This window comes from Micrasema longulum, unplaced genomic scaffold, assembly GCF_059751315.1.
Source record: "Micrasema longulum isolate JH-2025_06_02 unplaced genomic scaffold, ASM5975131v1 h1tg000436l, whole genome shotgun sequence".
Classification (NCBI taxonomy): domain Eukaryota; kingdom Metazoa; phylum Arthropoda; class Insecta; order Trichoptera; family Brachycentridae; genus Micrasema; species Micrasema longulum.
Genome location: NW_028277636.1, coordinates 294,714 through 310,395, shown reverse-complemented (window position 1 = coordinate 310,395; position 15,682 = coordinate 294,714). Strand labels below are relative to the sequence as shown.

The 15,682-nt window shown below is 31.7% G+C and overlaps 1 protein-coding gene across 1 annotated transcript in view; it reads right to left on the bottom strand.

Moving 5' to 3' along the window:
* LOC148281563 (calcitonin receptor-like) overlaps positions 1 to 15,682 on the bottom strand; it is a 281,467-nt gene that overhangs the window by 41,773 nt on the left and 224,012 nt on the right. Inside the window, 1 exon segment of the mRNA XM_088226522.1 lies at positions 6,185 to 6,308. Within this exon segment, the coding sequence (XP_088082648.1) occupies positions 6,185 to 6,308 (124 nt within the window).

Sequence of the window (15,682 nt, the reverse complement as noted above, 5' to 3'; positions counted from 1 at the left end):
TAGTTTTGTGAAGCAAAGCAGGCGATTGCTTGATTTACGAAATCGCCGCACTTTAAAGGCCAAAATGGTTGTGATATTTATTTTCAAAGAAATGAGGAAGGTTTGAAAAGGAAAACGTAAGATCTGAGGTTTGTCACATATATATGAATATATTTTCAACAGAGATCAAGCCATAGAGAATATGGATGGGAAAATATAAACATACGAGTTATTTCAATAAACTAAATCATTTGAATAAATCCGTAGCATGTTAAAACAAAATAAATTATTTTAATTAAATTACAAATTTAAAAGTTTCAACTACTACTATAACTATTACACCATCATACCATTTCCCCGTAGGGGTAGACAGAGAGAATGGACCGCCACACACATCTATCCTGGCATATATTCCTAGCTTCTTCCACATTCATTCATCTTGTCATAGACGCCCTTCGGTTCTGTCTGCTTTTGACATGACCAGATTTAAGATTTTGGTTTATCAGATCATGCCACGTCTTCCTTGGTCGTCCGCGTCTCACGTTGCCGTTCATTTTTGCCATATATATTTGTTTTACCATTATTTCATCGTCCATTCGTTTTACATGACCAAACCATCTCAGAGACCCTATCTTAATCTAATCAATTATACTTGACTCAGGTTTACAATCTCACCTGATTTCATCATTCGTAACCCTATCATACATTTATTTCCCACGCATTCGTTTAAGAGATCGCATTTCAACCGCGTTTACTCGGCTTTCATTCTTCCTGTCAGTTCCATGTTTGACTTACGTACATAAGTGTTGGGACTAAAATTCCGTTGTGCACTGCCAGTTTAGCTTCGATTGACATATTTTTATTAACATTTACTGTGCTTAGTGCGCCGTTCATTTTGTTGCCCGCATTCATTGTCCTTTCAACATCTTTTTCTACTCTTCCATCTCTTGAAAACATGTTTTCCAGATACAAAATTTTTCTACTTGTTCAAGACATTCGTTGTTTACATTTATTATGCAGTCAGTAACCTCACTTCCCCTTTCAAATATCATGACCTTTGACTTACTTTTGTTCATCGCCAATTCGCTCTTCAGGCATACATCATACATTCTGGAGACGATTACTTGTTGTAAATATTATTATTTTGTAATGTTAATACCTCAGATTATATGTTTATACTCTAAGGTGAATACTTAATTATGAATTATATAAATAAACAATGTCTGTAAATAAATAAATAAATACCTACTGTTTTTTATTTAAATTATAAATTGACAATTCATGATGGAATTCCATTGTAATGATGTAATAACTTATATTTACATATAAGTTACTAATTAAAAATACGTGCTACACTTCCACTAATTTGTTTGACTAATTAGCGCTTTCACCCTCTAATGGGCATCTTCAGATTGGTGAAAATTATACAGTGTAAGGATAGTTTATATAAAACTAAATATTATCTTAAGTGTGGGTACATTTAAAAATAAGTTGAAAGATATACAATACGCAATATTTCAAAGGATCAGAGTGGGACAAATTATTGAAACATGTGTTGGCGGTGTAGTGTAAGAGAAGATTATATTGTATAAAAAACATGTCCAACTAAGGGGGCTAATAAGGGTAAGTTTTTAAATTAAAACTGCTGATTTATTAAAATTCTCTCGCTATTATTTTTTATCCTATTTATTTCTAAAATTTCTAATCCATCTTACTTTTGACTTTTATGTCGTACATGTAAAATATTTGATTCGTCAAAATTATGTTTTAATTCATTTATATGTGATGCATAGTTTGATGTATCGCTATTTAATCTAAATGTTCTTTCAGTCTATATTTAACTGCTCTTCCGCTTTGTCAAGTACACGTTAATTCATAAATTGACAAGTACACGTTAATTCATATATTCCACTTTTTTCAAATTTTTTAACCTGATCTTTACTATTAATTAATGTTCTGCCCAAAGATTACGAAACTAAAAAAATACTTTTTGTTTTTGTTTCATTAGTGATGGAAAATTACTGATCACTGATCAAATCGATTTTATCAGTTATTTCATGCAATCATGAATCTTTGTTTCTGAAAATTAATATAAAAAACGCAAAAACAAGCCTATTATAGTGTGTTTAACCCAATTATTCACTAAAAAATGAGACATTTATACTTTTTTCATGAACAACATCAAATGAATTATTTTTTTATTCGATCAATTTACATTAATCAATTTGTCCCATCTCTAACGTTTTTGCAAAATGATGTAACCTTGTAAGAACGTCGTTAAAACTTAGGTTTATTTTAGTTTTAAAGCTGATTTTATATATGAATTTTGATTTATGTTTCAAGCATTGTATTAAAAAAATAAATTAACACGCCAGATACAAAAGGTTTTTCGTGTGTCAAAATAAATAACTCCTTTGACGTTACTACAAAGTTATGTCGTCACTTTTTATGACCACTGTCATTCTAATCATGTTTCAGTTTAAGGACTATAAGTATTATTAATTAGTAACTTATATGTAAATATAAGTAAGTACATAAATACCTACTGTGTTTTTTATGGGCACAGCACTGAATGTATTGCATTTTGTAGTTGCCTACCGTATTATATAGGACGAGTTGCACATTATTCATTATTATTTCAATGTACGCAAATTTAACTTAGACCTGGAACGCAAGCTACCTAAATAATTACACCAGCCAGCGTAGCGGTCGCGCGCGGAATGACGTTCCGCAAATGCCCCTTCTGTTAGTTTATACTCTTGTTAAAGGTCACAGATTAAATAAAATATAACTATGTATATTTATCATTCGAAGTATTTATTAACCTATTTATTTTGTGTAAAACAATCATTCGAAGGAATTCTGGTAAAAAAATCATTATTTGAAAGTTAAATGAAAATAACTTCAATTCTAAGTTTCACGTTATCAGAGATCAATTATTTCTATTTTATTATTAATATTTAAAGCAATATTTTGAGTTTGTCCAAATTTTCGTAGACAAGGACTGGATTCAACGCCCCGGGGAGCTGTTTATATTAACATACTACAACCGAGATGAAGAACATTTAAAAGAAGGTAATATAGAAGTCTAGGCATCTACAGGGCTTATGACCTGTGAATGATGAATTATGGTGAGGCACTAAAAATAAAATAAGTAAACTTATTAGTTAACCCGAAAAAAATAAAATAATGATCCTTAAGATAAAAATAACTTTATTTAATTTACTTTTATATAATTTTGAATTATCTATCTTTACCTCTGTTTAGTATAAATACATTGAACTCCTTAATAAAGATACCAGTCTCGAAGATGTCGCGAAAGCGATGAATCCGGTCACTGGATATTCCAAATGTGTGGATTAAAGTATCACTCGTCTTTTATTTATAAAATAAATTACAATGAACTTCCATCAAGAATTTTCACTCACAAACGTAAATGTTTTTTTAATATTTTTAATGTTATTCCCGGCTTGTAAAAATACCCTATTGTATCAAGTTCTATATTGGGACAGTTATTCTTCGTAAAAATGCGTACTTACGACTACCCTTACTTTTTATTTCTCCAGAATTATCCTGCTCCTGTTTTTACTATTCAGAAAAGCAACATATTGAAGCTTACGATTATGACCCATTGAAGATTTATTACCATCCAACTTTTTGATTCCCCGAGGCCCAAGAAGCAAAAATAAATAGAAAATTCCCCCTCTGTATGTAGCTTGGAAACAGACCAGTTTTTTTTTATACATTTTGTTTTGGTCCTCATTGATATTTAAAATGCAAAATGTTTTATTGTCTGAACTGTTTCAAATATAATTTTATTTAAAATTTCAGTTTCCCTTGTTCCCTTGTGCCAGATTACATTTCCTTTTTATATACCTATTCATATTTTTTTGTATATTTTATATATTTTTATTTATATAAAATTTACACTTAAAATGCGTTATGTAACTTAGTAGACATTATATTAATAAATATGTACATCTCCCTTCCCCTCCTTAGCCTCTCTTAAAGCATTCTTGTCCTAATCCCACACAATTTTCAATAACTTACTGTTCTTAAAAAATGCTTTGATTTTATTTTAATTTGGAAGTTGTAAGAAAGCACTTAAACATTTAGATTGGCTACGCGGTAATATTTCTTAAATAAAATAACTAAACTTTTTAAAATAGCATCATATCAACTCATTAGTTAACCCGAAAAAAATTAAATAATGATCTTTAAGATAAAAATAACTTTATTTAATTTACTTTCATATAATTTTGAATTATCTATCCTTACCTCTGTTTAGTATAAATACATTGAACTCCTTAATAAAGATACTAGTCTCGAAGATGTCACGAAAGCGATGAAACCGGTCACTGGATATTCCAAATTTGTGGTTTAAAGTATCACTCGTCTTTTATTTATATGATAAATTAAAAAATAATAAACATTTACAGCGGATTTTCACGATTCTAATGATTTTAACTGTCAATGTATTCAAAACAAGTTTTGATTTATAATTTTCGGGCTAAAAATGAGCACGTACAAAACGGCCCGCATTTAGCATCACGTCATTTTGACGTCACGCGTTAAGACTGCCGACTGCGCTTCTAATAAACATTGCGTACAAGTTTGGCGCCAAAACGTCATACGTGTCGTTTGTCCTACAGCGGGCGAAACGTCTTGTTTTCGGGTAGTTTTAAATATGTATATTTTAAACGTTTATAGAAAATTTATCCGACATCGCACGAAAAAAATATTAATGTCGTTATCATCGTATTTTTTTGATTAAAAATCAAATATAAAAAACGTATGCAGATACCCTGTTAGCAAAACAGTCATTTATTATATTTATTTTGTAAAACTTAACCATTTTAGGTACATATTTTTACTTGTTTGAAAATGTTATATCTTTAAATATTTTTTTAAACATATTTACGTGTACTACAATATTTCAGGGCTATGTATAGCGTGTGAGCTCGCCAATACATGACAGTAAAAAAATTATTGTCTTTGAATTTCCTAGAGTTTTAACCATCGAAAAAAAAGAAGATTGGAAATCAAAGCAACAGACAATTGAAATTTGATGAGTATTATTTTAATAGATTGTCTATTACGAAAAAAATACATCGAGAAATACGCACGTAATAAAAACAGTACAGTAAATTAGAATAAATCATAATATGCTTTATAATAAAAATATTAATTAAAATGCAAAAATAACACAAATGTAAAAAACGGGTAGCGATTAAAAATAAAAAATACCGATAATTTTATTTTCATTTTATAATAGGAAAATTACATATATACAAAAAAAAATTGTAACTAGGTAGCTACCAACACTGTTAAATTTCGAAACACCACGCGAATTTGTATCTCGGCTACGCCATGAATTTCTTATTAAATAATTTCTCACGTCACAAACTCGCCCCTGGGTAGCGCCTGCTAACGTCACTTAACAAAAACCTCCTGGTTTTTATTACAATATTTCGGCTACGCCATGAATTTCTTTTTAAATAATTTTGTACGTCACTAAGTTGCCCCTGGGTAGCGCCTGCTAACGTCACTTAACAAAAACATCCTCGTTTTTATTACAATATTTCGGCTACGCCATGAATTTCTTTGCTTCGCCAAAGCGTCGTTCTTATTTTGTCAATCAAAACATTTATAACCTATGAAAAATCGTTATCGACCCGTGGCAAAATGCAAATTATGCTAATAGTTCTTCTTAGTACTTTTTTTGGCTTTTCCACCTCCCAGCCGATAAAATGCTAGTAGTAATTTAACTAATGTGTGCTGTAAAGTTCCGTATGACCAAATAATATTATTTATTAATAGAATATTATCGACATGTATTTCAAGCATTGCTGCATTCACGTTGTATTTCTAAATTGAACTGTTGTGTTTTTCTATGGTTATGTTTGCTGTCATCTGTCATGTATTGGCGAGCTCACAGGCTATACTTACGCCATATTTCAAAATACCCATTGAACAGAATTTGGACAATCGATGAAGTGTGGGAGAGTTAAAAGGAAACGCATTCTGACTTTTTTTTACACAAACGCATTATAATTTAATCAAATTAATTTTACTATGAATTTTATATTGTTAATTATTATGGCTTGACATGGGCGCAGCCTAATACGCCTTAATTATTAATATTTAAACGAGTGTAATTTTCAAAGAATAAATAAATAAATGATAAGTCACGTTTATATATTACCTGAAGAGAAGCCGTGAAAGCCGCAACGTATTCGTACAGCCACTCCAAAGAATGTTCCTTGGCAGGTCTGAACGGGAACACGAGGTACTGTAGACCCAGCAGAGGCACCAGCAAGAAAGTTGCCCTGGAAAAAATCAAATACACAAATGAGTAATATTAAGCATTCAACTTTTAAAGGCCTTTATGTATACAGTTTGCTACAACAGTTTACTCGGTTTTTCAGTGCCAGACCGCGAAACTTTAGAGGAACATTCCTCATGGTAAGTTTTTAATAAAATCCTTATGAAATTTTTCCAAAATGTCATTTAATTTTCATTTTAGTTTTTAAATCTCAGAATGTAGTAAATCCTTAATTTCTCTGACAAGCAGTTCCTCCACAAGCCCCTACCCTTCTCCTACCCAGCCGCTTCCCATGTCCGCGTCTGGTGCGTATCGCTTCGTTGGTCAAATACGTTTTTACCGCAATTTTTTTTTGTAGGGAAGGGGTAGGAGTTTGCGGAAGGGTAATTGAAGATATACTATATTTTGTTTTTTTTTTTAAATTACTTTTTGGATTTTTTTTATCAGGATTTTTTTGAAAGCTTACTGAGAGGAATGTTCCTTTGAAGCTTGACTGTCTGGCCCCGAAAAACTGTGTATATTTTACTTAGCTAGAAGAGTGGCTTTTAAAATAAGGAAAGAAGCCAATTGGAGTAGCAAAAATAAGGAGTGTGATTCATATTTTTATTTTTTTGCAGTGTGCCGTATTTTAAAAAATCTTATTCTGTTAAATTTTATATATTGTTACATTTCACTGAATCCTAGTATTTAAGCTGTAGTCTGGTAAAACGAACGCAAAATTAGGAAATCATACGATTTTGCCATTTTAAAACGAATGTTTTTTTTAATCGCGTAATAATATAAAATAAAAAAAAACATAAACAAGATAGAAACAATATTGTTAAAGGTATTTCTGTTAAAAAATATACTTAAAAGTTTTATGTAACTAAAATACCTAACTTTTAGACCGGCAGATTACGCCATTTTAAATTTAGACTTAACTTAGGTATCTGGGATCTCAATAGAGACTAAGTATTAAACTAAAATTTATTGTTATTATTTAAGGATAATAAATTAAACATGAAAGTGCCCGAAGCCAAGTATTAATTTTTTGATTTAGAAAAGAAATACAAGCACTTTAAATCACATACATTTTTGTGACATTTTCCTTTATTTCTATTTTAAAAAATGCCTTCGGTAAAACTTTAAAAAAATTGAAATATTTTAGTTAAAACCTTTTTGTATAGAATTGTAGGTATTCTCTTTTTTTGAAAAAAGAAGATAATTCTGGTTGTAACATTCAATTCAAAAACCATATCTTATTGACTTTTCTATGACCTTCATACCTAACCTAATCGTTTTTGGTAAGAGAGAGAAACGTTTTTGAGAAGGTAATATGGAAGTCTAGGCATTTAGAGGGCTTTTGAACTGTCATTGGCTAGTTTGAGTGGCCACTTCACACACTGTGTAACATTCATATTTGATATTCTGTTTATTTTTAATGTGTGATCTTTGATGACGGGAAAACATACATTTTACGTTTGTAAACGTCATTGACCTCACAAACAGCCATCTTGTTTCCAGTGCCCAGGCGTTGAGTCAAGAAGGTGTTTTTTATTTTATTGATCAGTAATCATAACTGATGTTAGAACATAACCACTTACGGTTTTTTGTGTCTGTTTTGAGACGAACCCGCCTCTTTGTCTTAGATAGACTCTTCGGCTTAAATTAGGTTGTATAACACGTCTGGTTATATTTCAAATATATTTATTGATTCTGTTCATACTTTACATACAGTACAAGCACTAGGAAATTAACTTAATACAATATCGTTGGTTACACGAGTTGACAAGCACTGATTTTACAGATTGAGAGGCAGCGGAATTGTTATTCACAACAGGGGGTGATCTCGGGTTCCGGGTGGCCAAAACACGTGTGTGCCTCAGACAACCGAACCATCTCTTCCTAGTAATATGATGTCTCGCACCGTATTCAGAAGTTAGCCAAAGGGCCGAACAGCCAGCATTCGTACTTCACTGAGTAGGTACTCGGGATCAATTACTAGGATCTCGAATAATCAAATTATATGTCTGACCAAAGAACCCGGAGGTGCCAAACAAGGCAAACAACTAGGTAAGCAAGGGTTGACAGTATAATATGACTGTACCGGATGAGAGCCAGGGCGTAGCCTAGTACCAAAGAGTTCCAGAAAAGGAAAGCAAGCTGGTTCGCAGGAGAGCCCTGAGTGGGTGTCCTTACCAAAAAGTACCAAGAAGTTAGGTAAGCAGAAAGGTTAGAGGACGAGCCGGAATACTCTGACTTCTGGGGCTAGAAATCCGCCTTATAAAGGCCAAAATCGAGGGGGGGATGAGAAATTTAGGGGTCTCGCGGGGCCTGAGGTCAGTGCGGGAGGCTGAAGGGCCGAATGTGCATTGGAATGCGGCTGAATGTGCAAACCTATACCATATGTTGGAGGAGTTATACGTAACTATCTCGTACGAAAAGGATAACAATATGCAAAAAAATGTACAGAGAAAAAACGTGTGCTATAATTGGTAATATTTAGTGATATGTTGCAGAATGTGTGGGTGTGGGGATTAAAAAAGAGAGGGGCTAGGAGGATGAATGTAATACTTTTGGTAGGTTTTCTAATCCCACAGTGGACCTATTGCAAAGATGTAAAATGTTTTATTAGTGGAATGTTATTATTCAAATCTTTTTAACAGAAAACACCTTCACGTTATTTAATTTAAGTCATTTTTCAGTATTTGAATGTAAAACTATAACTCCTGCATGGCGATAATACATGGCTCAGCTTGTTCTAAGATGAAGATCGAGATGATCAAGAAATGTTGGTTTAGCACATTGGAAAAAAACTTTTTGCAGAGGGATTAGCAACCATTTTAACCAAAAAAAACTTCGAAGTCATTAACAGCCTTAAGTTCTTAAATATTAAATAACTAATTATCTCCCCAACCACCAATTTAAATTTTACATAATCCCCTTAGAACAAACTAACCCTTGTTCCAAAGAACGAAATAACCAAATTTATTATTCCTTTGAGCATTTACTTATTTTATTTATGGCGCAATCTAAAATGTAAACATCCTTTAATTTTTTGAACCGAGAATATAAATTTTTGAAGATGTAAAAGAACATTTTATGGATCCCTTAGTGATTTTTTTTCAATGTAAGAAGTTTTGAATTACGTCAATAATTAGAAATATTTCGCAAAATAATCAACTGATGGCACCCATGAAAAATACCTCGATAATGTTAAATCACACAAAACTTAAGTGATACGCAATTTTCGAAAATAGTGTATTTTCTCAAATCACGATAATCGGTAAAAAATAATGTATATTTAGAGCGTATTTTTACGATTCTAGTAATATAACTGTAAATGTATTGAAAAAGTTTTAATTTATAATTATTGGGTTTAAAAATGAGCACATTTAAAACCGCCGGCATTTTGACGTCACGCGTTATGACCGCCGCCCCAACTGCGCTTCTAATATATAATAGTGGAGGTGGGTTGCGCACGGATCGATGAGTGGATCTAGCCAAATAGGTCAAATTTGTGTACTGTATATAAAATTTGGTCTACAGGTCTACATAAATTACTTATGTTTTTTTATGATTATTTTAGTTTATATTGCTCATTATGTCAATGATAATTGGGTTCAATAGATTAATTACGTTTTTTTATTTTTTATTATTATGTTGACTTTGTTAAATAACTAATTTAAGGCATGTTTCACTTTTTGTAAAATGTTTCCCTCGGCACGGGACACCACCCCAGTGAGAAAACATTATGCTGTATAAAAAAAAGAATACAAACATTGTTAAAGTATTAATAAGCAAATAAAAATAAATAATAAACATTGCGTACAAGATAAGAGCCAAAACGTCATACGTGCCGTTTGTCCTACGGGGCAAAAATCATCTCGTTTTCGGGTAACTCAAAATGTAGGTACTTTAAACCTTTGAAGAAAGTTTATCCGAAAAAAAGATTATAACCGTTACTATCGTAATTTTTTGCTTGTTTGGATTTTTTGCAACTGCCGGGAATAGAACACGTGACGTCAGTTTTACAGCTGGCCGTCTAACGAACTGCGCTACGGCGCCTATAATAAAATATTTCGAACCTTTAATAAAACAATGAAATAAAAGTAATAAATAAATTGGAAAATAATTTGTATCATTGATAAGCAAAAGAAATACATTCGGCGTTAACATAAGTTTCGCCTATCCCTAGGCTCCATAGATATGGCAATCAGTATGAGGACAAGGCTGATATATTTGGTTACTTAAAAAACGAAATTAAATGGTTTGAAACATTTATTTAAAAGTAGAAAAATGGGTAAAAAAAACAATAAAATAAAGAGTAAATATACACTAGAATATATTTGAAACTTTCGAAAAACAAGATAAAAAAATAATTAATATAAATTTGATCGGGTTGTTGTCCTGTGGCTAGTGTCTCGGACTCACGGACCAAAGGTCTGTGGTTCGAATCCCACTCAACCCCAACTTGATTCCATTTTCTAATAGTGAGTTATTTACAACTCAATGAAAATGGCCCTCAAAATTAAATATTTGGGTAAATTATAAGAACGCAAATATTTATTAAAAAAAAATAAATTATTTGACGCAGTAAAAAAATATTATGAAATGAGAAAAAATAATATTTTTTTAATATTTTTTTGTTCCTATATAAAACCTGTAATTGGTTTTGATATTTTTTGTTATTCTGTATGTACTTTTTATAACTACATAGACATAACATATTATAGACTGTGTTGGTAAAAATAATAATAAAATTAATATTTTTTTTAAATTTGAATCTACAAAACAAAGTTAAAAGTATCAATTTAAATTAAGATCTAAAATACGTAAATGAAAAGAAGAAAGAAAAAGTAAAAAACAAAATAATGAAAATGTATTTAACGAGAGATAAAAATACTGGGTTTTTATTCCCTCGATTGAACGGAAAATAGGAGGTGTAGAAAATGCTCACATTCGTCTAATTGACATTCCATTTTGAAGAAATAAATAAAATAAAATACATGTAACGTAAAAGTAAACAATTTCGCGGCGGCTTCCGTGGTGTAGTGGTTAAGATGCTTGTGACACGCAAGATAGAAGCTTTATCGACGGCCGCGAGAGCGGTTCAGAATAGCACGACTGGCCAGCTGTGATCCAAAAAAAGCCTCTTGTAGATGAGAAAATTAATATTAATATAAACGGCACGCAGTGCCTTTTACCTTACAAAGCTACGTATTATATTTAAAAGAATATAAACACTTTAATATGATGTAAAAAACATGAAAATATATTTTTTAAATTTTTTAAATTACATTATACATACATTTGTTAAGGACAGAGACACAGTTTAAAGCGACACAATCAGGAACGACCCATGTCTGTGAACTTGCTCCTACTCGCTAGAAAATTCATGTTTAGTCGGGGCACTTGTAATGCCTTCATAACCATACATTCACACACATATATACATACATATTTATAATATATTTTGTACATACATATACACATATATAAAGTTTATACACATCATTGATTTGATTAATTGCAAAGTATTATGTTACATAAATACTTATAAAACAGCAGTATCATATAAAGAACGCATTTATATAAAAAAAATGTTAAACAATGTCTGCTGATAAAATTTCAAAAGGAAAATAATTTATATATTATTTTCTTTAAGAGGTACAAAATACAATAAAATTATTTCGTCTAAAATAAAAATAATAATTACTATTAAAGTAATTAAAAAAAATATTATTAACGTACATATTTGGCATAAAAATAAATGTAGAAAGCACTTTTATCTAAAAATGTTAATTACCGTTCACCATCTTTGAAATTATTGAGTAGAGTTGATTTGTATAAATTATACTTTATGTTAAAAATATCAGCAACCTCGAATCTATTTTGTTTTATTTTTGGTGCCCAGTTTATAATTTAAAAAAAAAATTAGAGACAACTTTGAAACAAATATTAACACCTTTAAAATACCCTTAGAAAAAAAATTATGCCAAGGTTACCTTAATGAAACCTAACTCGTCATATAAAATTTTGATAATATTGTCTATACTGACGTAAGCGTAGATGACTTGGAGATAAAACCCACCCTCCCAGAGTATTTAGAAAATGAAAAAATACGACTGGATTACTATTAACAACAAACCTCCCCTAGCCCGAACAGTCCGTTATTATTGCTTTTTTGTAAAGGAGAAAAGATTATTTTTTCATTACAGATCGGTTTAAATGATCACTTGAGGGCGGGATTGGTACTGGGGATATTTTTATGTGAAAATACGGTTCTTTGTAAAAACCTGATGGATTTATCATTGTGAAATGAAGCTGTTTTTTATTCTCGTCTCTGTGTTTCTTTATATTCTATTGAAGTGTATTTCACTAAATCAAACTGATGTTCTCCCACAGTTATTTATTGTTTTTTATATTTTAAAACACTGTGATAAACATCATCATCATCCAATCTTTATTTGTATCCAATGGTGCATAGGAAACTAAATTGTTAAACCGAATGCCTTGAATATCGACCATCTGTTAAAGTCGACGTCGGTGGATATTGAAATACTTTTTGTAAAACCACATTTGAAAACAAATCTTTATTATCCTAGGAATCAAACCCGGGACCTCAAGCACGGTAGGTGAACGCGCCAACCACAAATACTTAAGGCAGAAAGTTTCTCCACTCGATTGACCTTTTGTTGCCCGAGAGCAACTATCGAGTCAAAGACACTTGTCTAGGATTCTGCTTCTATTTTAAACAAAGAACTGTGATCGCCCCACTTGCCTGTTAGCAGATGCACGCTCGAAATTGCTGGTTCGCGGGATGCGTTATACTTTATTCACTTTGCGATTTTTACCCCATTCTGGGTTCTGGCAACTCTATTGCTGGTACTTCTGACGCGTGGCAGTCAGGTTCAAATCCGATCTTGTTGTCAGGAAGGAGGGGCACTTTTGCATTACACAACGCAGTGGATTAAATAGTTATTACTCGCAAAATATATTTTTGCGATCACGATTAGAATATAAGAATTCACATGTACACACGCTCGGTTCAGTTGTTGTCCTGACGCCGGAACAGTCTCGGTACCCACGGTAGGCAAAATGCAACATCTTAACCAGAGTCCCGTAGGTAGTAAATAAATCCGAACGCCTACTCCTAGAAAATGTGCTATGTTTATAATAGATATTGATGTGTGCACATAGATTCAATGTGGCGTAACCAAACTGTATTCGTTATATGTACACAGACATAAACAGTATTTTGAATTCGTCCAAACAATTCTACAAAATTACTTTTTTATATTACAAAATGAATAGACCCCCTAAAGAATAATTAAGATTAAAATATTTCTACGGAAACTGAGAATATTTTAGAGAAGGTAACTGGGATGTCTAGGCATTTACATTGTTTATGCACTGTCATTGGCTAGTTTTAGTGCCCACTTTACATACTCACCCACATCAATCAAGGTTTCAGGCGTTTCACTTCTTAAAAATCAAGAGTTGGTTATCAAAAATTTCGGGAGTTAACATAAGTTGTGTTCGTTTTATTCCAAGTAAAGAGAACACAACAAATCAGACAATAATGTATTCTCCTTTGTTATTTTACAAATATTAGTCAATAATTCATGGCGTCTTCACTGTAAACTTTGCAAATATCGCGACCAGCTTTACTCCCTCGATTGAATGTGAACAGAACGAGGTGCCGAAAACGCTTATTTTCTTCCACATAACATTGAATTTTGAAAGGCTGTAATATAAAAATAAAATAATGTATGTAACGTTAAGCCAAACACAATGTCTTGTAAAGTAGACAGTTTTCTTTCAAATGACGTATAACCTTTATCAAATTGTAAACAAATTTTGGGGATCATTTTATGATTTGAAAAAAAACGAACACAACTTATGTAAACTCTTGTGTGGCTGTGATGTCACATTAGTCAACATAGGACACAAGACTTGATACATCTCTATTATTTTTCAAATTATGAATTCCCATTTTTTGTAATCTTTAAACGGACATTTTCACATCGGATTTAAAAAGTAAAATTTGTGTAACTATGCTGGATGTTAAAACAAGAATATTTATCCTTGCGACGCGAAGAATGAATGTCCGCTAATTCAGCAACACATCTATGTAAGAGAGAGCGCGAAGATAGAACTCATTACAAGAAAGACAGAGACGCTGTTCTATGGTGGGTGTAAAATAGATTCAGTCGGTGATGGGGGAAGCACGCGCGTAATATGAGTATTTCCGAGTTTAAATTTATTTTGCTATTACAGGGCTTAACCATATGTTTGTTTGCATAAATTATGGAAAAGGAATTATAAAACAGTATGTTTATATTTTTTTTTCAAATGTCTGAACTTTTTACTAAACACGATGTTACATCACTGAGCGCAAATGGATTATTTTCCACAGCCTTTTAAAAGTTAACACTCAAAACATAAAGCAACTAAATAATAAAAAATTCTCTGATTGATTTAAAAGGCACCCGAACTTACTCACTTTCCATGTAACAAAATAAAACTAATTTATTTTTATTTATTTATTACAAAAAAAAAAATAACAAATGCATATAGATTACAAAAAAATAACAATAATGTATCCTAAACTCTATTAAGCCAAGGACCCTGTGTTGAGTTGGGATACAACATAATGGAAAATGAAACCATGTACATAATTAAATAAAAACAAAAATAAAAATTCAATATTATTACATAAATATTCCTATATTTCAATATACATTCGGACACGATGTTTAATAGTATTTTAATATATGCAATACCTCGCAGCAGTCTCCTGCAATGGTCTCTTCGAAAATGGCTTTCGTTTTTGAGAACTTAATATGTTCGTTCAGGACATTGAACACTCTTGGGGCCACAAAAGAGAAATTCCTGTGAGGAAATGTCGTACGTGTTTTTTAAATTAAATAATTTAATATCTCTATTTGTACAATACCTAGTGGTGCCGTGTGGCGTGTGATCTTTTTCTTCTGCGTCGTTCGTCAGTTTTAAGAGTCGTAATCATAAGTACGTATAGAGAAGTGATGATGGCGATTTTATTTTTACGTTTTTTTTCCAAGCATTTCCACAAAAAAGCCCTTAAGCTGGTATAATATTTATTTATATAATTCCTCTGTACGTGTGATGTCACTGAACTCCTAAACGGCTAAACCGATTTACGTGCGGTTTTCAGAGAAATATAGATCTTTGCGCTGTGCGTGTTTATAGATATTAAAATCTTACATCTAATATGTAAAAAATAAGTAGGGAGCATTTTTAGGCGGAATACCATACGCATCGAGAATTTTCGAAAGAGATGGTCGATGCGGACTATCAAATGCTTTCCCGTAGACTTTTTTTTTAAAAGGAATAACCCGCTAAGCCTCTATTTTG